Raw genomic sequence first — 25,830 nt, 5'->3', positions numbered from 1 at the left:
CTGTAACAAACTCATCTGAGAGATTTAATGACATCAACATTATATTTTGTAAGACTCCTGGCCTGAAGACATCTACATGTCAATATTCAGTCATAGCGCCACCAGCTGGCAGCAAGAAGTTTGGCACATATAAATGACTTTTATGTATTTATCCTTTATTAACCACTTTAAAAGCATATTGCCCACTGTTTGCTGTTTCCCTAAAGCTACCGGGCGGCGGTGAGCCTGGGTGCGAGGGCCCTTTCAATGCTGCTTGCAGCTTTAATTTCTTTCTTTTTCTTTCTCTTTCACTCCCTGACTTTGTGAGTGTGTGTATATTCTCTCGCTGTCTGTCGTGGGTGTTTTAGGGTCATGAGTTGGAAGATGTTTTAGGATCATCTCTTTGACGACTCCTTCTGTCCATAAGGCTTTGAAAGTTAGTGACCTCGGTAGGCTTTAAACACCTCTTAAACACATCATACAGAGGCTTTAGCCATTGCACTGGATTTATTGTCGAGAGTGAAAGCGAGAGCAAGAGAGATGCGTGCATTGCAGTGTCTCAGCAGTGTTGGGCAGTTGTGTCTCTCTAATTATAGCAAAGCTGTAAGTTTAAGAGTGCTACCACCTCGCTGCTGAAAAATGTCAGGTAGATTTTCAGTAGCGAAACTATTTAGATGATAGCATCACAAGACAGCACTAACAAGTTTTTGCTCACATAGGTCTATTTGTCTTTGTTTGTGTGCATGTGTGTGTGAAAGATAAAGAGAGAGCAGGAGAACAAGATGTGAAAAACGACTTGATTGAAAAAGAATCCAAAATCACAACCTTTCAGCTCTCCATGCATTCTTTTCTTCCTGGTTCTTTTCTGTTGTCAAAACATACTGGCTGTAATTAGTGTACATCGTTAGTACTGGAAATGACATCAATGTGTAACTCTTTCACTCTATATTTTAGCTAATAAGCATTTGTAAGTGCAAATATCAAAACCTTGTGGCTTCTTTCATTTATGTTCTCATCTTTTTTGTCAAAGTCAACAAATGTGTTATTCAACAGCAGTTCCAATTACCACAGATGAGCACAGAGAGAAGAAGAAATAATCACACAGAGGAAGTCAAGTGGAAAAAAGAAGGCAACGCACAGCATTTCAAGAAAACAGGGTGGGAAAATAGATGTAAGGACTCTATCAATCCTGCAACAGAAGCATGCACAACAGAGAACAAGAAATCCACATTATCTCCCAGTACTTACAATATTGACCTGCATGTGTTTTATTTAGATTGCTTAAAAACCCATAGAAAAATGAGTACACTTTAAAAGTAGGAAAATAAGAATCTGTATGCTTTGAACAAAAAAAAAAAAAAAAAAGTAAAGTGTGTAAGATGTATCATTTACTGATGGAGGGCTAGATTTTGTCTATTGTGACTGTTATTTGTGGTGGAAGGCAATAGCATAATGTTCTCTTGTACATCATAAATCAAAAGATAACAGATGTGTCCCCATTTTTAATATACATTTATGGGTTTGAAAATAAATAAATTTGTTTTTGTTATAAACATCCAAAATTAAACACTTTTTATACAGACTCAGTTTACAGAAATTTCATTAGCCTGCTGTACATGCTCTGTTATTCAGAAAACCCTTGCTGCACAAGCTATAGTCTAACGTTGCTTTTCTTACTCTTTCACTGTATGTGATGAAATCATTTTAAGATGAAATATACATTATTGTAATTATATTTAGTGTGATTGTTGCGTAAGTGTGCTTTCAGCTGTTCCTATATTTTTCTTAAATTTAGAATGAATTTTAATATGACAGTTTTAGTGAATCATGATTTGTTTGTGAAACCGTTCGCACGCAGGTTTCTCACACAAATTTGTGCATGCTTAGTGAATGAGACCCATTATATCACAGACGTAATAATTCATAACATAAGATATTCAGAAAGCAGATCATTCAGTTCTTTTTGAGGACATAAAACAACAATTGCACTAGCATTTAGAATATTTTTCTTAAAATTTCTCATCCTCATTCACCTTACTGCAGATGTTAAAACCTCATAAAAGCTCACTGAGATGATACAGATGGTAGAGACATAATAAAGTTCTCAAGCTATTCTTATGGCATTTTATTTTGCAAAATATCTTGCGTCCAGGTCACACTCAGTGACCATTATATGTGTTGTCTAAAACACAACTACCCTCATGTTTTAGTGCAAGACAGCAATTTTAAGTACATTTTCTGTAATCTTTGCCGGAATGATGATATGAAGAGTGTACAAAGTAACAGCAACAGTGCTAAAGTGAATAGCACATAAGCACAATACCGGTATAAACATAGATATCGGTACATGACTAAGTGTGCGTCATAATTTTCAAACGTATCCACTTGGGAGAGCATCTTCAAACAGTTCCACTTTTACAGGACAAAATCGCTGTCTCAGTCTGAACACAAGGCCAAAACTCAGAGAAAAAGAAGTGTTTTCAAATTTATCCGGATTAGTGTAGACCTAGCCTACGCAACTGTGGTTATGTTGGCGGAAACTGAGTCATCAGTGTCCCAAAGTGTAGTGAATCAGAGTCCTTGCCAGTGCCTGAATTCATGTACACGGCATATTGATGCATGACCTAGGGAGCTGATTAAGAGCCGATATCCGTGTCCCCTGCCACATGACTTGTAATTCCTCCTTTAGCAGCAACAGCTGCTGCCAAATGTTTCATATAGCTGCTTGAAAGACTTGCATGAAGTTGAGGATGAATTTTGAGCCATTCCTTTCTACAAATCTGTTTCAGTTTGCCCTACATTTGGTGGTACAGATTGATCAACACCCAATTCTTTAGCAATGCCTTTACCAGCTTTGTTCGCATGATCGTACATCCACGTTTTCCCGTATATATCCTGGTTGGGATTTATAAATTGCCTAAAATGGTTTTGGCTTTGCTTTGCTAATGTTTTCATACTTGCTGAAGGTAATAACTGCAAAACAGGTTGATCAATAACGTGCAGGCACTGAACATAATCAACCAATCATGGAATGCGAAAAAGAGGCATCTACAGAGAATAGTCATACATATGACATGTATGAGGACCAGAGGTGTCATTTCTGATCCAAGTAGGTTTGGAATGCAGCCTCCAAATAGCCAAATATAATTTTTATATATACTTGATACAATTACACCGTTCAGTGCAGCACAGCATCGGCTGCTAAATTCAAATCCGCGCTCGTGCATTGGCCAGAGACAGACGCGTTTGCACAACGCTGCATTATAACCAATCACACACGACTCTGTTGAGCTGATGAATGCAATGACCAATCAGAGATGTTCAGATGAGTCATCGCTGAAACGCGGTGTTTTCTTCACTTGCTACGCTGACTGAGTTATCTTTTGCGAATTCTCTCATCAGAAACAACAAAGTGCAGATGTGCGTACGAATGTAAGTAAGATATTCATTTCACAGTGTAAACTGCTTCAGTGATTTTAATGGGAGTTTTTGAGAGTGCCTGAACTCTGGCTAGACTGAAGTGAAAATGTTTTTGATAATGTAAATGTTCTTTGCTCTCTGTAAAATGAAAGTGTTATAGGCTAATTAGTAACTTAGGATATTGTTATTAAATTCATATTAAATACAAAGTCAGCTGTAATAAAAATATTTTATGGCATGGCACCCATATCTGGAACTTAAGTAAAAAGTCTTTTAGGATTTAATGTGTAGTTTACAGATTACACTATTAGTCTACTTTGCCCATCACCCATTCAAATAACATAATCTATAAAGGTGCAAAACACATTTACTTACACATGTTTGAGAATCGAGATATTTCCTGATATAGTTAACACGTTTGGAAATATTTCGAATAAAAAGGAAAATAATAAATAAAACATAAGCCTATATCAGTTATACAGTGCTGTTGTGGCTGCTGTGTGTCACATGACAAGCATGACAACTCATGAGTGCATGACGCCCCTGATGAGGACTGTAGAGAGCACATCAATTGGAAAATAAAGCCAAAACCAGGACATGTTAGGCAATTTAGAAATCCCAACCAGGACATGTCTGGGAAAAAGTGGATGTATGGTCACTTTAGCTTTGTACATCTCTAAAATGCATTGTGTAAGGTCATGTATAAGTTGTTGGAACCAAAGCATTGTTGACATTAATCGATCTATTTTGAATAGAACAGTAACTATGCTATGTGTGCCTTTATTGCAAGGGCAGAGCACCTGTACAACCTACACTTCCAATCTCCTCTCATTCACTGAAACATCTGACTCCAGTTAGCTTTTGGACAGTAAAACTATTTTTGTGTTATTAGTTACATTGTGTTTGTCTATATTTTACTTTGATTTAGATTAGACCACATTTTATGAGTTCCAAAGGGTTCCTTTTTTATTATTTTATTCTGTGCATCTGTGCATTGGTAAATGTAGTGTAGCCTGTCATAGCAAAGGATATTTACATGTAGATGCCTTAAACAAACAGAACTAACCTTTTTAATTCTAAGGGTTTGAAAACACAGTGGAATACAAAACCAAATTATAGCTACCTAACCTGCAAAAAAATTAGCACACATCAGAGGAAAAATGTCGATTTGAAAGAGATGTGTTTGACATTTATGCTACTCGAGTCATACATTTGAGTCAGTTTTGGGGGTGTTTTTGATATTTGTATATATTATCAGTGTTTGCCAGCAGTGGTGAAAGCTTGCAGACATGTGTTGAGGAGACGGGGGGTGGGGTGAATCCCCCACAATCCTATTAGTGTGGATTAGAGCGCAGCTTCCTCACGCACCGCTACACCGCTGCAAGGTGCCGGATTGTGCATCAGCAGAAAAAAAGAGCAGTGACATTGCTGACTACTTCTTACAGGTATTTTTGCCCCCCTTTTTTTGCCAATAGATAATGCTGTCTCACCAGGATCAGCTTATTTATAGATTGTAAAACCTTGTACTGTTTCTAGTAGTGTTATAGCACCTCCCATTCTGCATATCTTCTGAATGATCCAAACATTAGAAGCAAGTGGTAACAAAAGTGTTTTTTAACAATGTATTTAAATCTGACCCTAACCGTTTGAGTGGCACATTTCAGCACCACTTCTTTTAGGCATGTCCCAATGTAATGCGAAAGGTCTGTTACTGAAGGATGGAGCATCAGCAAATAAACTTAGACTAAAAACAAAAATGTGCAGCAAAGCACTACTGATCATTATAAAGGTGAAGAGAAGAGAAGTTTACAAAGCACAGCAGCAAAAACAGCCTGTTGAATTCTAAGGTACAAGAACATCGCTGACACTGATAACCAACTCAACCTCCTCAAGAAACTCAATCAGTAACATCTCACCCATCCTACACGCTTAACCACAGCATATCCGCTGATTTTATTCTGCTATCTCACCTTCCATAAATCACAACTTCCAAGCACAGACAGATGCACATAATGGTATTTATTGCTTTGGGAAATGGCATCTTTGTTCCTGGAACATTTTCATTGTCAAGCTTATTCAAAACAACAGCAGGATACGCTCAATAGTGACCCTTAGCAGATATGAGGCACTCAGCGTCTACAAGATAATGGTACACATCTGTATAAATCACTTCAGGCAAACATTTGATGTCCTTGGAGAAACCTTGTTGCCTTATTTAAAAAGCCAGTAATGATGTTTCATTGTTGACTCATTTGTTTGCAGTTAGACTCAAAAAGAATGCACTACTCAATTTGTTTTGACAGTTGTGGGATATAATAATCAGAAGTGCTTCAGGACCAGACATGCACAGTGGAGTTGTAATTCTTTTCTTATTTTTGCTTCCTTGAAAGGGTCTATAATGAGTTTTTTATTTATTTATTTTTTATGAATGAGTGTTGCTCTGCTGAGCCAAATCAGCACAACAGAAATAGTACTTTCTCTGTATAATGACAGAACATACAACCTTTAAATTTTTCTTTTTATGTTCTTACTAAAGGGAAGTATAGTTTCAGTGCATCAACAGCACAGAATACATTATTCTTGGCGATTGTTTAATGAAAGAAACCAATAAATGAGATATACAAAAACGTTCATTATATGTGACTGTCACTGGATAGTGAAGCACTGGGCCTTTGGACTGTGAGTGTTTACACTGTTTTATATCCACAGCACGAAAAAACCATTACGTGAAACAGACTCCAGTTGAGTGACTTAATTGGTTGATTTGCCATTTCAGCAGGACTGTAAAACACTTCTGTCCAATCAGCTTACAGTATGTCTAATCCACCCGACACCCCAGCACAACATGTTACTCAGAGATGTGTGCATTTTTACAATGAATGTGTGTGTGTGTGTGTGTGTGTGTGTGTCAGTCTGTGCAAACAGGCAAATTTAGGACAAAAATGCACACATTCTGACAGTCACAGTCATATCATAATTTAGATTTTTAATGCATGAAAACATCATCCCAGCAGACAAATTAGACAAAACTAATTTCACACAAATACTGAACCGCTTTGTCTGCATTTATCCTCTAAGTGTCATAATTAATGTAATAAACTACACTTACTAGGGTAACTGTGTGAACTGAATAAATGGACTTCATTTCTCTGCTAAAAATCCATTTGACACCAGCTGAAAGGCAAACATAGCTCAGAATTTAGTTTTGAGAACGGATCTAGCATCATTTGTTTGCAGATGCCACAAAGTTCCTTTTTTTTTTTTTGCATCTAATGGCACAGAAAAAAGTTTTAAAATGCTTTTTGATGCCACTGTGATGAGAAGTCAAAACATCAAAACAGCTCAAATGCTCAGGTAACTCCCTTCCATCTAAGCCTGGGTTGCATTGTGTGACTCTATAGGTGTTATAATCTGATCCAGAGAGAAATGTGCTGATGCAGATACTGAGAGATGAGACTAATCTTAGTAAGATGGGAGATGCTGAACGAGAAACAAATATAGCATTGCAAATGCCCTTCTATGAATTTGAGTTTCACTGTTTACTTTACATGTTTAATGGATTGTGTGTGTTTGTGCTCCATAATGTTACGCTGCTACCCACCATGTCCTGCTCGCAGAGACCCAGGTGATCTGTTAATAGTGATAGGCACGGTGAGGAGGTTCTTGCCTCCATGGGTGATGTGTGTTTGACGTGCCCTCTCGAGGGTCTCCGATCCGGCTGTGATGCCCAGTGAGAGAGCTGTGAGGTACAGGGCGAGGCAGGCAGCTGAGGCCAGACCCCGGATGAGGGTCTCAGAGCAGGACTGCCAGTCCACCAGCCTCCAGCCACCCAACATCTTCCCAGAGAGAGAATGTAGAGACACACGGACACTTCAGCACACCTGCCTGCCCATACTGCTCACTTACACACACCTTCTTAAAGAAGAAACCCTCAAAATCCAGAAATCAGCAAGCCAGGAGAAAGTACACCCAGTCCGTGTCTGTTTGTCCTCAAGGATTTAATCTTAAATCCAAGAAGTTTAAGAGAAATTCCAATGTTCGATAAAGCAGGAAAGAGTATTTTCATTTATGAACCATAAAATCAGTTACTTCACCATTAATCCCAGTAGCCCGAAATCATGACAATGACTGAAACATCCCGCAAAAACACTGGCAGATATCTCCTGAGGTATCAGCGCATGCAAGAAATCAGGCGTTTTCTGAATTTGAAGGCGTTCTCTGAAATCAGAATTTCGGCTATTTTTCGGCTGAATATTGTCTTCAGTCTTTCTTTTAGGAGGAGAAATCCCAAGAAATCCATCCACAGCTGGCTGAGAGCCTCCAACAGATGGTGAGAGCTTCATTTACACTCTTTCCCGAGGACAACGCTTCTTGTTCTCCATGGAGAGAGAGATCTCCCCACACACCTGCGCAAGCTGCGTTTCCAGCCACAAGACATCCACAGAGCAGCTCCGGAGGCTGTGCGAGAGAGAGTAAGCGGTCGGAGGGAAAAAAAGGGGAGGAAGAGAAGAAAAGAGAGGGAGGGGGAGAGCTAGCGGTGGAATCAGGGCGCGAGAGCACTGCTATGCAAATGTTCAGCCAAAACACAGCAAACACTGCAGAGAAACACACTGCCTAGATGGTGCCTAGATTTGTTTTTTCTGTAGGCTATATTCCCGTCACTCTGTTCTAAAAAAAATCATATTCAAATCATAAATATCTCACTTTCCTCTGGCACCTCCAGTTAAAGCTATTTTATCTCTCTGAGTCTGGATTCATCCCTCTCTCTTCCTGTAAGTAGAGTGAGGATTTTCTTTGGAGACACTTCTTGCTCGCTCCAACTTGAAAGAGACTTTGTGCCATACGTCAACTGTCTCTCCAGATGCTCCATCTGCTGCCCAACACCAGGTGACGTCAGTAACAGCGAGCACACTGCATCTGCACTGCACATAAAGAGCCGTCTGTGCAGGCGAAGCGGGCAGGCGGACTTGGCCCTCGAGTGCCGTCCTTTGGGAGGAAGTTGCTCATTCAACCACCAGGAAAAAGCACACACAAAGAACAGGGCTGATAAATGTGGATTTGTGTGCAGGCATGTCTCCCTGTGCAGATGTGACCCGTGCCGATGAAAGCAAAGCTCACAGTTGCAGTTTTTTTTTCAATACAAACTGGTGCCCTGAATGTAATTGCGCTGTGCAGCAAGGGGAAGAACTCATTTATTTGTTTGGGAATTGAGAAGTGGTTCATATTCAGAACCAGATTAAATTCTGAGAATATTGCAACCACATGTTTGGTTGTGTTTACAGTATACATCTATACTCAGACATATGTAAACATGACACTGTGCATGTGTGAAATCTGATTGAGGAAGTAGTCGGATTCAACAGTTTACATGGCTAAAATCTGACTTTTAATCTGATTACGATTATTTAAAATCTACTTTAATCAAGTACTAATTTTATTCGAATCGAGCTCAGATAGATTGTTTGAGGTCATTAATTGACAGATTATTTGCAAGTAAACATAGCTAGTGTGAGGAAGTTCACAAGGAAATTCTCATCCTTCCTTAATCTGAGGCATGAATGAACGCTTCTCTGATCACACATCCTGCAGGAACCTTCATAACCACTGAAAGTGATCGGGATCTACCACTGATTAGCTTATTTTTTATTTACTTTACTTTGTCACTTTAACTTTTCTCATAAAACAGTGGTCAAACAGCAGTGCTAAATGAAGTTAAAGTTAAATATTTATGTAAAGACCATAGGAAGCAAACTATCTAATGCATGTGCTCAGTTACACATAATATGATACAAATGAGAGATGCGATCTACGTTAACCAGTGGCCCAACGAACACAGGAAGGCAAATGCAGTAAAGTGCTTCTTCATTTCCATCAGCACCACTATTGGCTTTAAAAACTCATGTAATCAATCCGTTTATTTACTTTTGATCTTACATTTGTCTAATTATACCTGGTTATTCCGTCGTTTAATACTTCTGCCCATGCAGCATCAACACTCCATCCTTTCAAGTGAGTGTTTTATCTGGTAAATAATTGAGTGAGTTTAAAGTCATTAACTAACGAAGACCTGCAATACAAGATACACGAGAGCAACTCTATTATGAAGGCTGAAGAAAGACAGGCTTTCAGATTATCAGGAAGTGTTGTGTGTGCTTCACGCGAGTGCCCTCAAGTGGCGACAGAGCATGAGGCAGTGCTGTAGTAGTGAATTTGCTCTATTAAATGTAACAATTTTCCTTCCCAAGAGAAGACTCTCAGAGTTCTTTAAATCTTACAAACAATATTTGGTATACTACGGAATAGTAAGAAATATACCAGAAAGAAAGTATTAAAATAGCAAAAAAAAAAAACACTGAACAAATCAAACCATGAATCTATAAATCAATCAGCAAAGGTAAAGATAGGAACGCTAAAGAAATATGCCAAGTTAAAAATTATGTCGTAATACAATTTATTGTGTTTTGAGCAGGCGCATTTGTTAAAAGGAGATAAATCAAGATAAAATAGATCAAACTAAAACTGGACTAGAGAATGCAAGTAACAAAATAAGCTTACAATTATTTAGAATCAATCTTCATAAAACATGACAGATCAGATCATGACTGCTTAGAACAGTACCAATCACAGCCATGTTCATTTCCAAATGCCAAAACACGTCACCTACCATCGTACAGCGCACAACTGTTACAAATAAAGATCACATGCACACAGACATACACACAACCCCACAAACATCATATGACAAGCTCAGCACACTTACCCACAGACGTCAAGCACTGAATAGGGCCCACACATCCAAATACATTAACAGCATGGACATGCTCACCTCATCATTATGACCCTGCTGAACTGCTATTGTTAAATATGATTTCAGTGTTACAGCACCACGTATCAACCAGGCTTCCTGATGCACTTTTTAAAACAGGATGCAAAAATTCTCACTTACCATCATTACACAGAGGTCCTCCGTATGTGGTCATGCTGCAGTCGCAGGTGAAGCCCTCCCACTGCTGAATACAAACCCCCTGATTAGCACACGAATCCTCCTGACAGGTAGTGCTGGGCCCTGCGGGAACACCGTCATCATGAGGATCAGAGAGAGACAGCACCAGAGCCGATCAAGTTTTCTCTACAGTACTCACTATATGCTGTTAACACTGTTATTATTGCTCTCACTCATGAGCAGGACACTCACACCACAAGTGTTCTTCACAAGCTTACGAGCCAATGAAACACATATATAACATGTAAAGATGTGTTTACTCAGATAAAAAAACAAAAACAAACAAACAATGCAATCAATGTATCACACACTCAAAAGTTTGATTGTTAGTTCCTGTGCATAGCTGACATGTCTTGATTGTCATGACAACAGCAAAGATTATGGCGGCTCAAATGCTACATGTGATTTACTGACCAAAGCCCCATCAGAGTCATTTATGGCAGTGGGGGTTAAAAGTGGGTATTTTATGATGCTTTCAGCTTTTAGGTAGCACTACATTTTTTTCACAGAGTGCTAGAGAACTCTGTAGTGTACTGATGCTTTATTAAGCTGCCAGCAATGTCAGGCTTCTTCGTTTTATGTGCATCTGTGGTGACAGGATCCTGACATCTCTGTTAGTCTTGTTTTACCTGAGAGCACAGCTTCGGTTTTGGATTTTATATGATCTGTATAATAGTGATGCTGACAGAGACAGTTTAATTGTGCATGGGAATCCTTTAACAATTCTTTTATATCATTTTTTTAATAAGCATGCCCCTAAATAAATGTAGGACTGGGAGGGACAGCCCTTGATTTACAGCTGAATTATCCAGCCTGAGAAGGGAGAGCAATGCCTCTTCAGCCAAGCCTAGAGTTAGGTGAACCTCAACTGAAATCAATTATCAATTCAATTAGCCTTTTATATCAGCACAGTCTATGCTTGATACACATGTAGCAGGGTCGACAAGCTCTAATTTGATCATTTTACTACTTCTCTCATCCAGGGACCCCTTTGTATCCTATTAAAGCAGGGGTGTCAAACATAAAGGCCAAATTTGGCACATGAAGGTGTCCAATACAGTCCAGGGTATGATTTGAACAATCATATGAAATTTTATATATAACACTATTTTTTAAATTTAAAAAAAGTCTAGGCTATTTTTTGCAATATTTTGTTTGTTTTTATTCATTTTTTTAATTTAACATTGCTCATTTAATTGCACTTCTATTATGCTTTGAAACCCCTAACACGCATATGCGCATCATAAAGCGGCACAAAAATCACAAATATGTAATTGATGTTTGGAACTGATGCACTGATGCTTAGTTGTGTGGCAAGCCCTTAAAATTTCCAAAAAAGAAGAAAAAATTGAGCTGGAAAGGCAGATGTTTCAGGAGAAATGGAAAAAGAAGCATTTCTTCTATAAGATCAACTGCAGACCAATATGTTTAATCTGCCATGGCTGTGCTATAAGAGTACAACATTAAACAGCACTATGAGGATCATTCAGAGAAATATGATAAACACACTGGACAGTTCAGAATGGGAAAAGTTAATGAGCTATCATCAGCTTTGAAAAAACAGCAATCAGTGTTTACAAAAAGATAAGGGACTGATGAATCTATTTGACTGCCCATGAAATCGCTGCTGCATCAAAGCCTTCATGGGGAGAACTGGTCAAGAAGTGTATGGTTTCAGCTTGTGTGTCCTGAGAAGAAACAGGCTTTTGCCAATATTAGCTTGTCAAGAAATACTGTGGCTGAAAGAATTGAGGACCTTGCAAAAAGGTCGAAGGCTTTCTCTGTAGCACTCGATGCAAGTACTGATATTAACAATGCACGTTAGTTGGAATTATTAATTCGAGGTTTTGATGAATCTTTGACCCTCACTGAAGAATTTGTTGTGCTGGTGCCAATGACAGATACAACTATTTTCGACAACATTTACTCCAGCCTCATTGGTGCTCTGGATAAACTGGAGGTTGACTGGAGTCACATTGTTAGTGGGGCAATGGATGGTGCTCCATCTAAGGTTGGGAGAAAATCACTTTAATTTGTTGTAACAAATTAAAAGAAGAAAATTCTGAAATTCTGGAATTTTCATTGTATATTACATCAAGAAGCGTTGTGTAGCAAAACTGAAAATGGACAATATCATGAGTGTAGTGATAAGAACGGTTAATTTCATCAGAACAAAAGGACTCAACCATTGGCAATTTGATGCCTTTTTATCTGAAAAAAAAGAAAGAAATTGGTCAGTTCATGAAAGACAAAGGGAAACCAATGGCTGAGCTGGATGACCCTGAGTAGGTTTGTGATCTTGCTTTTATGGTGGATGTAACCGAGCACTTAAATGTGCTCAATTGTAAGATTCAAGGCTGCAACAAAGTCGTGACCGAATACTACAAATGCATTTGCGCATTTTGAGATGAAACTACATCTGTGGGCGATATACAGCTGTCTCAAAGTAACCCAGCTCATTTTTCCTCTTTAAAATCTGTGCACACCAATCACAACAAAGACAACAGACAAATACAAAGAAAAAATGTCAATGAACTTGAGAAGGACTTCTCAGTCTTCCTCTCACTGTTTACTATTAGCACAACAGAGTTTTCAAATGTAACTAATCGAACTGCATTGCAACACATCTTAAAAAGATAAATTCGCAACAGTCACTGTGGATTTATTTTGCCCAAAATTACAGATTTTGCCTCTAAAATCCTCAGCATGTTTGAGACTATATCTCTGGGAGCAGACATTTTCTGTCTGTCCAACCTGTGCTCTTGACTCACACACAGACATCTAAATGACGTTATGAGAGCGGCAAGTGCCCAAAAACAGAGATGCCAGAGATGTCAGGTGTCAGGAAGCAGGATTTAAAATCATAATGCGGTCTCATTTCTAATGTAAATTTAATGGTCATATAATTCATGTTCATAAATTTGACGGCTATTCTGGGATGCCAGAATTTGCTTTTGAGCCCTCTGGAGGCATTGTGGGCTCATCAGTGAACTGTCAAAGAAGGATGGTGACCACTTGAGAACTTCTCCGTCTTCCTTCCCTCACTAGATGGTCGCTTCAACAACCAGCAGCAATCTGGTACATGCTAGCACAAAGGGTAGAAACATCTTATCCCGTGTATGTTTAATCTCAATAGTTCTTGACATAACATTTTAAGTGAGATACAATCTGGTTTTAGAGTGGGTCATAGGCACCATATCTGTAGCTAAAGTATGTTGGTACCAAATGATATTATCCGTGCCAGAAAACAGCATTGCATGCTCCTGTTCCGTGATCTGTACAGATTTGATTTTCGTTGACTATGAGTCAGGCAGATTTAGTGATATGGGTTGGGTGCCAAGGCTGTAGCGTGGTTCAAGAACTATCTTGCAAACTGCAAACTCTTTTCTAAAATTAACTCCTATTTCCCAGATATTGGTAGCATTCATATGTCAGGAGGGGACTCAGAAACAGTGTGATTATATAAGTATTTGGAAGTCTAGTTGCTTTCTTTTAGAGTGCATATCGCTCAATTCAATTGAATTCAATTCAAGTTTATTTGTACAGCGCTTTTCACGATACAAATCATTGCAAAGCAGCTTTACAGGAAATTAAGTTTCTCCAATATATTTAGTAAAACAAGTTGAAGGTTAGGTTGGGATTTTATATCATAACAGAGCCTGCCTTAATCTAGCAGCTAGGAAAACACTTGTTCAGTCTATATTTTCAAATGTCCTTGACTATAGAGATAGTATTTACATGCATGCTGGATCCTCTATACTTTGCATAGTCCTGTGTATCACAGTGCACTATATTTTATAATTAATGGTCTAGTGCACATCATTGTGTAATTTATGATTTGATCTCTTGGCCTTCAGTAAGTTTATTAAGAAGACATCAGCATTTGTATATATATATATATTTTTTTACAAACCCATTCAGGGTAAACTCTCTTGTCATCTACGTCATCTTTGGTAATGCTTTAGAATACTGTTATATAGCTAAACATGAACAAATGAGTAACACAACATTAACATTTCAGCAACTACTACTGATTTACAAAAGATTAACAAATTAGTAACAGCGCTCAGTGTAAGGTTCACTTTTGAGTTAAGTTTGAGTTAATTTTATTCATACCGCCCAGAGAAATGCTTCTTACATGTAGTTGATGGGACCTTACTCTTGTGCCCAATAATTTGGCATCCCACTGAGCTTCACACTTATTTGTACCCATTTGGTCAACTGCACGCTATGAATCATTAGTTAAGCATACATTATTTCAAGATTCATTTTTCAAAAAATGAAAATGAACTCTTTAACTTGGCTCAACTTTTTATTTTTTTATTTATTTATTTACAGTGTATTTACTTATTTCTGAGTTCTGTATCCCTCTGTGTTGTGTTTGTTTATTTTCTTCTGTTAGGAAGATAACTGAGCCTTTAAATCTCCTTTATAATATATATGCTTATAAATCAAGAAAAAGGCATTTATAGCTGTATTTATAAGCTGCTTACTAATGACTATTAATGCTGAGACAATGCTTTATAAAGGATGAACTGACTATTTACTAATGCTTACCTAATGATTCATAGTGTGCAGTTATTATAAAGTGTTACCAATCATTTTTGTTTTCACTTTATTACTCTCTATTTATTCAGTGAGAAGAACTGGAGACTGCCAGGACCTTTAGAGACATTATCCCCCAGCAGCAATGACTCAGAAAAGTAGATACTTCTGAATGAATTACTAGCTATAGGAACAGTTATTAGCTATAGGAACAGTATACTAAAGTGAAGATCATAGAAACCCACTAGTAATGACTCAAGTGCTACCTAATTACTATCCAAAACTTTACTAAAACTTCAAAAGCTTACAAAAACTTCAGCCATTACTAGTAGGCTACCATGATGTCATGTGCTTGTTCTGTTCTGTTTGATTTTGTTCTAGTCTTCCTTGTTTGACCTAGTTACCTTGGTCCCACTTTATATTAGGTGGCCTTAACTACTATGTACGTACATTTAAATTAATCATTTTATACAATGCACTTATTGTGCACATACATGTTTTTACATTGTACGTATAATATTAATACCTAGGCTATATGTAATTACATCTGTAATTAATTTATGTAATTACATTTATAATTACACTGTTGACCCATCCCATAAAACCTTAACCCACCCTTAAACCTACCCATACCATCAAACCTGTCCCTAACCTTACCTGTATCCCACCTCAATATCAGCAGAAGTGTTTTGCAATACAATATGAACACAATGAGTACATTGTACTTATTTTTTGATGTAAGTACATAGTAGTTAAGGCCACCTAATATAAAGTGTGACCGTTACCTTTGTTCCTCTTTCCCGCCACTAGTTTGTTTTAGTTACTCATTGATTTGATTCAGTTGATTGGTTTGTTTCAGTGTATATATATATATATATATATATATATATATATATATATATAAATGTATTTGTCGGTTGAATGATTTACAGAATGCTATTATAATGTTGATGTTATATCCTCGGCTTGCTGTGGTGTAATACCTGTCACCAATACAAAACATTGGTATAACTGTCTTTTTAATTGTATTGTTTTTTTGTTTTTTTGTATTGTGAGATTTATTGTTTCGCTAATGAGTGTTTGAATAAATGCAGCAGTCCAGGCATTATATCCAGCCACCCATTGTCTGGTTGGACCAGACAAAATGACAAAAGAAACCAGTCCAACATCATTATCTTTTGAATGCCCTAGAATATGCTGTTCACTACAAAGACTTCCTCCATATAGGATGCACATGTGTATCCTCACTGAAGCTACTCAGGATGAGTCCTCTGCCCTATATCCTCTCATTCTCATGGTAAAATTAGACAACTTACACATCATTCATCATGGCAGAGTTTTATCGGTTTCTGGGTCACCGGCTGAGATGGAGAGTGATGAAACTAGGCAGTTTCTTTAGGGAATTGAGAAGCACCCTCTGTCTACACTGCACATTCTTCTGCATATAATTTCCATTAAAAGCAATCAACCACAGTTCAGAATTATTTAGAGGTGGGGTTATCTGAGATATACATTATTAGCAGATTTAAAAATGGGGCAGCTGTCTCAAGCAAAACTTGATCAAAGATTTGATGTTACTAATCTTGTAAACTTTTAATTAAATATCTCATCCTCAAAAGCACTCAGCTTGGTTCCCTGTAACCAATAAAGCACTTGCTTTATTCATTTTTATTATGAAATTCTTAATTAACAACATAAGGGGAGCTCCCTTGTGTGTAATCCTGTCACATTGTGAGCAAGGATATCCTCCACCTCGTTTCCTTTCCTTATATTCTGCCCTTGAATCTTATGAGGGAGAAGAAAGGACACAAGGAAAGCAAATGAGGATGCACCAATAATGAAATGAGAAGCACCAGATACTGTACGAGGATATCTGTATGAGGACAAAGCAGCTGCCAAGACAAAGGTCAACATGTCATTTATGTAAAGCAGGAGTGTGATGGAAACAGTATGAAATATTCATGTCGTTTGGGGTATAACACTGTGTATGAAAAGTAGATCTCGTGCAGCAACAGCAGAAATTATGCTATCCAGTCAAACGTGTTTCCAGCAGACGCTGAAAACTGCTGCATTTGCAAGAGACAATGAACGTCTACAGCATGACAGATACAACAAATCTTTTGACAACAGCAACAATACTGGGAGTGAAATGGTTACCACGGTAAACTTAGTAAACCAGTAATGGTAAATGTTATTAATAAACTGCAAACAGCATTCATTCATTTATTTATTTATTTACACCTAACTCTATTTGCTCTTAGTCCTTTTGATAAGGCTAAATATTGATTGTCTAGGAATTCAAAATGTAAATTCTCTTTTCATCCTGTCTTTATAAAAGCTTATTTCTTTATGTAATGTTAAATATGTACAGTATGTAGCCTATGTTGTATACTACAATATGAAAATATGTATAGTTCAATATTTTACATAACGTTACTTTAAATTAATATGTAATAAGTCTTACATAATTAAATAACCCTGATAGGGTGATCAGATCTTGTATCATCAATAATTAAAGTATTCCGCTTATTGAAAAGTAAGAAATATGTTGTCACCTTCACATCCTCTCTCAATCTGTCCAACACAGACCAGTGCTTCGGTCATCAGGTCTGGCAAACGGCCGTTTAGATCCACAGATGCCAGACAGCCTTGAAATCCTTCTTTTGCATGAACTAACTTGGGCAACTCTTTGTATATCTCCTCAGGAACACCACCAATATAAAGATCACCTGCAAACAGAGCCAGAATAAAATAATAATAATAATTTAAAAAATAGCTGCTTACTGACAGTAAGTAAGGTAGCTGTTGGGTCTAGTCATGCAGAAAAAGTATCTGCTTTATAAGTGCTAATAAAAGCCAATATGCTAGTAATATGCATGCTAATAAGCAACTAGTTAGTAGTGAATAGTGTCCCATAATCTAGTGTTACCAAATTATTTTTAATCCATAAAACTATACAATCATCACCTTTGTCAAAAAAGGTTTCAGGGCAGGGATATTGGCAAGTTAAAATACATTTACCTTTTAAGTCAAGATTTTTGGCCCCCACAGTGGTCTGGGTGGTGATTTTGGTGTCAATTTTGACAGTGTGCAGGTTATTTGTGTCTCTGGAGATGATGACATTGTGCCATTGGTTGTCATTAAGAGGCTTGTTTGAGTTTCCTTTGATGAGATAAGCACCGTTTCCCAAATCTGAGATGTAATGCAGATAGCTAAACAAAGATACCATGAAATTAAATTAAATGCACCACACATGCAATTACAGAAGATTTAGATAATAATTAACGATTTATTATAATAAATGGACTGTAAAAAAAAGTTAACTAGCAGGTGCAAGCTAAATACAATTTAGTTTCAGTTCCCCATAGGGAAGAAAAATCACAAATAAGATCTTTTTTATATCAGTTGTTTTTATCAGACAGAGATTTGATTACATGGAGAATTTTTACTGAAAAAAAGAGTTCTTTTGAAAAAGAACCCAGTAGACTGACATCTTTCCTCAAGAGATTTAGAAGAAATCCCTCAAGTTGTGAGCAGTGAAAAATCATATCTCATAATTCATATCTCAATATGAATTTAAATTTTTCTTAACAAATTTTTCCGAAATTGAAGTAATAGCTATGACATCAACTATATTACAAGCTTTTACATTTGTATTTTTCTTTACTCGGCTCAGTACTTTCTCAATGTCTCTGTCTCAGTGTTATTATCTAAATGCAAACCTCTGACAAATAAAATCACTTTATAGAATATTTTCTAAAATAAATAAATACATAAATGTGTGTTTTTTTTCCCATTTGCAAGAATGTATTTTGATTAAATAAGGTGTTGAATGAACAAATCATAACAGCATCTGACTGTAATGTCTGTCTCGCCATAACATACCCCTTAACCAGCTCTACAGCGATGAAGTCATTTCCATCTCCACTGTTGAACAGGATGAGTCCGTCTGAAGAGGTGGTCTTGAACTGGAAGAACAGGTGCATGGAGTAGTACGCCTGCAGTGTGCTCAGAGACAGATAGCTTGAGCACGACCTGAAGGTCACTGGATCTGCAATGATGTTCTTGAATCCAATCATGGCGTTGACTTCGCAGTAGTCGATGTCTCCGTTTATGCAGAGGTCAATGTACGGCTTGCCGTTAAACGTCAGGCTCTGGAGATGCCCAATGAAGTTTGAGGGCATGATGGGCAGGTAGCGTTTCTCTGTAATGATCCCCGTCTCAATGTTATGAAACTCCAGCTGTGTGTGGTCACCTGGTATCTCTCCTGTTTCATGGCAGAGTGTTGAGAAAAATGTAAGGTTAATTTCATGTCAAGTCAAGTCACCTTTATTTATATAGCGCTTTTAACAATACAGATTGTGTCAAAGCACTTAACAGTATCAAATTAGAGGATAGAGTGTCAGTAATATATAATGATAAGATTAAACACACAATTTTCAATTTTCAGTTAAAGGCATTTCATTATTGAATTCAGAGATGTCATTGTCTAGCTCAGTTTAGTCTAAATATTATCTGTGCAATCAAATCGGCGATAATCGCTAGAAATTAAGTGTCCCCAACTGAGCAAGCCAGAGGCGACAGCGGCAAGGAACCAAAACTCCCTCTGTGACAGAATGGAGAAAAAAAAAACCTTGGGAGAAACCAGATTCAGTCGGGGGGCCAGTTCTCCTCTGACCAGACGAAACCCGCAGTTCAAAAGTTTATATTTCTATTTTAATTTTGTTGCAATTTCTAACAATAGTAGTATTATGTAGTTAGGTATTTTATTATATTTTAGTTATTTTGTTATATTTTTTTAGTTTTATTGTATTCAATCGAGGTTTTCACTGGGGATAGCATGTATATCATAAAAAGGCCAGTTCATATTATCCCAACAATCTCCAACTAGACCTGTCCTCTCGTCTGCTCTCTGTGTTGGAATCAGGCAGCTTCACACACAAACACAGCGGAGAACAACAGGTGAAGTTACTGTGTTACTCCATACTAATAGATGTTTTAATAGGTGTTTTCCAGCCAGAATGTTTGGAAGATTAAGTACAAATGGATTTGATTTAATTTCATGCGCATGAGATAATTAATCCTGTGGTGTTCCAGCCATTTTGACCCGGAGAGGATATTCTTTTTCCTGAAAATACTAGTTTTCTTTTAATTAGTGCAGGTTTTATATTACTTTTTGAAGCTGATTGATCGTGGGCCTCATTGATCTGAGCTTATGCACCTCAAATTATGCTTCTTTTTCCCTCAAAAACTGAAGAGCGTAAACTCAGATCAATAAGGCCTACGATCAATCAGCTGCAAAAAGAATTACAAAACCTGTGCTAATTGAAAGAAAACAAGCTGATATAAATACTGAAAATTTGGAGATAAAATAGCATAATGAGAGATTTACAAGCAATTATTATTTTCGGTATAGCTAACCAATGCTTACTAAATTGTCCACAAAAGTATAACTGTCACGAATCCGGTCTGTGAACTTCCATTCACCCTCCACCAGAGGTCACTCACTCACCACATTGACTCCATGACACTGGACTCCATTTCCCATCATTCACTGCACTGATTGAACACACGGCTGATTGCACTAATCACACGCACACCTGATCCTACGCACACACTGATTACATGCCTTACATAAACCCTGGACTTTCTTTCCCTCATGGCCGAGTATTGTATGCACTTATCCCTCTCCTAGCGATAGCTACTACGGAGCCCACTTTGTTGTCTTAGTCTTGCCTGTTCTCCCATGTTTGTTTCTAGCCCGTGTTCCCTGGATTAACCCTTGCCTTGCCGTTTGGACATTGTTTGCACCCCTATTGGATTCTAGCCTGTGTTCCCTGGATTATCTCTCTGCCTTGCCCATTGGATACTGTTCGCCGATCGTCGACCCACACTTGCCCTAGGTTTACTCTTTGTCTTGCCCCTGCCATACCTGTTTGCCATTGTTTTGACCCTGCCTGTATTTATGACCATGCCTGTAAATAAAAGCTTGCACTTGGATCCGCACGTCTCGCGTCTCGTCAGCCTCGTTACAGAATACTCTGCCTCACGAGGATCCAGCAGCTTTTCCAGCAATGGACCCTGGTCAGGTATGGATCCATTCAACCAGCTGCTTGATCTACGACAGGGGAGTTCATCCATTGAAGATTACGTCACTCAATTCTGTGAGCTAGCGTATATGATTCCATTTGATGAGGTTGTATTAAAAGACATTTTCCGTTTTGGATTGAGAGAGCCAATCAAGTCATGTTTACCTGAGGGGAAATTTAATTGTAGTTTAAGGGATTTTATGAATTATGCTTTGCTGTGTGCTGGCTCTTTGTTTACTGTGGGTGTCGCGGAAGAGGAACGCAACGTCGCGTCTGTGACTGAAATTTACATTTACATTTACATTTATGCATTTAGCAGACGCTTTTATCCAAAGCGACTTACATTGCATTCAAGTTACAGTTTTTACATTTGATCAGCTCTTGCTTTCCCTGGGAATCGAACCCATGATCTTGGCGTTGCTAGCGCCATGCTCTACTATTTGAGCTACAGGAAAGCATAGAAATGGCAGATGTACCAGCGTGCACTCACAAAATGGCAGCGACACCGGAGCCCGTTCACAAAATGGCGGCCATAACCACACCCCGTCATGTCATTGCTGCCATTCATGAGCTAAGCCAAGTCGCAGCTGGTCTTCACGAGTCAAGACAAGTCGCAGCTGGTCTTCACGAGTCAAGACAAGTCGCAGCTGGTCTTCACGAGTCAAGACAAGTCGCAGCTGGTCTTCACGAGTCAAGACAAGTCGCAGCTGGTCTTCACGAGTCAAGACAAGTCTCAGCTGTCCGTCCAGAGTCACAGCAGCACGTCACCGCTGTCCGTCCAGAGTCACAGCAGCACGTCACCGCTGTCCGTCCAGAGTCACAGCAGCACGTCACCGCTGTCCGTCCAGAGTCACAGCAGCACATCACCGCTGTCCGTCCAGAGTCACAGCAGCACGTCTCCGCTGACCTTCCAGAGTCGGGTCACGTCTCCGCTGACCTTCCAGAGTCGGGTCACGTCTCCGCTGACCTTCCAGAGTCGGGTCACGTCTCCGCTGACCTTCCAGAGTCTCGCCAGGCCTTCGCTGACCGTCCAAAGCCACAGCCCATCACGGCTGATCGTCCAGAGTCACAGCCCGTCACGGCTGCCACACCCAGATCATCAAGGTCAGTCTTCCATTATCCCGGTTTGATGTCTAGTTTGAGGGATGTACCGCTGGTGTCTGCACGCACAGCTGGTATCCCCAAACCCACTCACTCTAACCCTCCTGTTCTTATGCACATTCCCCTGTCCGAAGTGCTTCCCAAGATGGGAGTCGCATTATGTTGCGTTTGGGCTGCATACACCACCGATGAACTGCCCGAGGTGACTGCACCCGCTGCAGTTTCTCCAGAGGTAGCGGCACATGCTGCAGAACCTTTAGAAGTGATGGGGCTCGCCTCAGTCCCTTGTATGGTGGTAGCGCCCAGCAATGTCCTGTCACGGCTATGGAGGCCGTCAGTGAACTCCCTGCCTGTCCTGTCGCAGCCAAAAGGGCTGTCCCTGAACTCTCGTCATGTCCTGTCATGGCCACGGAGGCCGCTTTTGAACATTTGCCCTGCTCTGATTTTTCACGTCTCGTCAGCCTCGTTACAATTATAATGAAAGAACAGCACTGCCGGATTATTAATGATGCATTGTCAATATTTTGAAAAAGAAACATCTAGAATGAATGTTTTTTTGTTGTTGTTTTTTTTCTTCCAAACAATACGCTATTTAAACTCCATAAACTGAAGCTGAAGAATGTAAACTGATGCTCCATAAATTAGATTAATCAGATATATAAACATTATATAATATTACAGCTGCACACAAGGATGTAAATCTCCAACTACATAAATAGTCAGAATACGTAGCTCCCATTGTTGATGCTCTAGCAATGCGCTAAAACACGGCAACTAAAGCTGGAATACACTACTTGACTTTTGCCAAGATCAGCAGTCGAGGGGATTATTTTATAACACATATTGTTTTCATTTGTCATGCATCTTTTATAGCAACAAGATGCATGATTCTGCATACGTTGTGTTTGTAAAAACTTGAAAGTCCAGTAGTGGTAGATCCTTTAAAAGCTGGAATACACTAAAACGACTTTCACACTATCTACTTTCAGGTCATTCTGAATACAACAAATTCACACAGAAACATGTGGCTCATTGCTATAAGACGCAATGCAAATGAAAACAATGTGTGTTATACAAGGTTTCAGTCATCATTCAAAGTAAAAGCTAGGACAGGAAGGGATAACGATAGTAATGGAACAGAAAAAGTGAAGGAATAGATTTATTTTTTTTCTATTTTATTTATTTTTTTTATTGAGGAGGCAGTTAGATGCTCACGGAAAAAGATGATTTTTCAGTTGTTTCTTGAAGATATTTGATATCCTCTGCCTGGATGGAATAATAGGCTGAAGCTAAAAAACCTGTGTCTGTGTCCATCATAAACTCTGGGGGATCTGGGCAAAAGTCATGTAGTGTATTTATGCCTTTAGTTATTTAGTGTATGATGCCCTGGTTTTTTATTTTTTTTCCTGTGTCTGTTTAGTTTTCTAAATCTGTTCAGATTTGTTGTGTATTGCAATGGTGATATTGGTTGGCACCTGGGTTTGTTTGCGTTAGAGTTTATTTCATTGGTATGATGTAAATGACTCCGACAAACAGCAAGCAGGTGAACACAGTGACCTTGTTGTTTGTTGTCATTTGTTATGGCAGTGTGGACTAGCCTTAATTATTACAGTGTAATAAACCTGTATAAGGGGTTTTATATAATATACATAATTTATATAATTCAGGTTGCATGCATTAGGATACCTTCCACAGTGGCCAAGTCATCCACAGACAGCTTCAGACTCTTTCCTCTCCTGCTCACTCGCACTGTGTGCCACTCATTATCATTCAGATTCTGACCAGCAAATATGGTCTCAGGTCCTTTGCCTGTGGGACAACCCAGATCACAGTTAAACACAAATAAAAAGAGCAAAAGAACATATGCTCTAAAGAACACAGACGGACAACAGGGCTATTTAGTAATAGCACAAAAATGCCCTCAAGATATGAAACTTAAAACATTAATAATAGTGTCACAAGAAATAAATCCACATATTACAGACAGACATATATTTTATGAATTAATCTAAACTGATTTAAAATCAATTATCAGTTTAACACAACAGAAAGACAGATTTACAGTATAAGGCACATATGGGCCTCTATTTATAACCCGAATTCCGGAAATGTTTTAATAAAAAATAATACTTTCTTTAGTTATACAAGGCATATTTGTTAAATGAAAACTACGAATCGAACAGATTTGCATTTAAAATGGTATTTTCATGTGATTTGACGAACTTCCGGTTTAAGCCACGCCCACTTCCGGATCTATGCTAATACAGGTACAAATAATTTTGAGATTGTCACAGATACAGATACAAATCATGGCTCCACTGCACACCCCTACTAAAAGACTTTCAAATCACATGAGCTAATATTTTATTCACAATAGAACATATATAACATAACAAATGTTTAAACTGAGAAATTTTACAATTTTACGCACAAAATGAACTCATTTCAAATTTTATGCCTGCTACAGTTCTCAAAATAGTTGGGACAGGGGCATGTTTACCATGGTATAGCATCTCCTCTTCTTTTCAAAACAGTTTGAAGACGTCTGGGCATCGAGGTTATGAGTTTCTGGAGTTTTGTGTTGGAATTTATTCCCATTCCTACCTGATATCGGGTTCCAGCTGCTGAATAGTTTGTGGTCGTCTTTGACTTATTTTTCATTTAATGATGTGCCAAATGTTCTCTATAGGTGAAAGATCTGGACTGCAGGCAGGCCAATTAAGCACCAGGATTCTTCTACTATGAAGACATGCTGTTGTAATAGCTGCAGTATGTGGTGTTGCATTGTCCTGCTGAAATACACGTCATCTGGAGGGGAGCATATGTTGCTCTAAAACCTTTATATACCTTTCAGCATTCACAGTGTCTTCCAAAACATGCAATCTGCCCATACCGTATGCACTTATGCACCCCCATACCATCAGAGATGCTGGCTTTTGAACTGAATGCTGATGACACGCTGGAAGGTCTCCCTCCTCTTTAGCCCGGAGGACATGGCAATTGGACTCGTCTGACCATAGAACACTTTTCCAATTTGAAACAGTCCATTTTAAATGAACTCCGGCCCACAGGACACAACGGCGCTTCTGGACCATGTTCACATATGGCTTCCTTTTTACATGATAGATTTAGTTGGCATCTGCAGATGGCACGGCGGATTGTGTTTACCGACAGTGGTTTCTGGAAGTATTCCTGGGCCAATTTAGTAATGTCAATGACAGAATCATGCCGATGAGTGATGCAGTGTCTGAGGGCCCGAAGACCATGGGTATCCAACAAAGGTCTTTGGCCTTGTCCCTTGTGCACAGAGATTTCTCCAGTTCCTCTGAAACTTTTGATGATGTTATGCATTGTAGATTATGAGATTTGCAAAGCCTTTGCAATTTGACGTTGAGGAACGTTGTTTTTAAAGTATTCCACAATCTTTTTACACACTCTTTCACAGATTGGAGAGCCTCTGCCCATCTTTACTTCTGAGAGACTCTGCCTCTCTAAGACATCCCTTTTATGTTTACAGACCTGATGTCAATTAACTTAATTAGTTGCTAAATGTTCTCCCAGCTGAATCTTTTCAAAATGTCTTGCTTTTTCAGCCCTTTGTTGCCCCCATGCCAATTTTTTGAGACCTGTAGCAGACATCAAATTTGAAATGAGCTCATATAGTGGATAAAAGTGTAATATTTCTCATTTTAA

At 38.6% G+C, this 25,830-nt stretch overlaps 1 protein-coding gene across 8 annotated transcripts in view; it reads right to left on the bottom strand.

Moving 5' to 3' along the window:
• The window catches only part of nrxn1b (neurexin 1b), a 159,830-nt gene that overhangs the window by 41,152 nt on the left and 92,848 nt on the right, over positions 1 to 25,830 (bottom strand). For 4 of the 8 annotated variants that reach the window (XM_058795417.1, XM_058795408.1, XM_058795409.1 and 1 more), the window contains 5 exons: positions 23,824 to 23,946; positions 18,833 to 19,214; positions 17,969 to 18,159; positions 17,503 to 17,676; positions 10,346 to 10,465 (listed from right to left, as the gene is read on the bottom strand). In XM_058795417.1, the coding sequence (XP_058651400.1) occupies positions 10,346 to 10,465; positions 17,503 to 17,676; positions 17,969 to 18,159; positions 18,833 to 19,214; positions 23,824 to 23,946 (990 nt within the window). Of the gene's footprint in view, positions 1 to 7,000; positions 7,968 to 10,345; positions 10,466 to 17,502; positions 17,677 to 17,968; positions 18,160 to 18,832; positions 19,215 to 23,823; positions 23,947 to 25,830 lie in introns of those variants that run through there. The other 4 variants (XM_058795411.1, XM_058795412.1, XM_058795413.1 and 1 more) reach the window with 1 other exon arrangement.

The sequence above is a fragment of the Onychostoma macrolepis genome, chromosome 13 (genome assembly GCF_012432095.1).
Source record: "Onychostoma macrolepis isolate SWU-2019 chromosome 13, ASM1243209v1, whole genome shotgun sequence".
Classification (NCBI taxonomy): Eukaryota; Metazoa; Chordata; class Actinopteri; order Cypriniformes; family Cyprinidae; genus Onychostoma; species Onychostoma macrolepis.
This window is presented reverse-complemented; position numbering and strand designations above follow the sequence as displayed.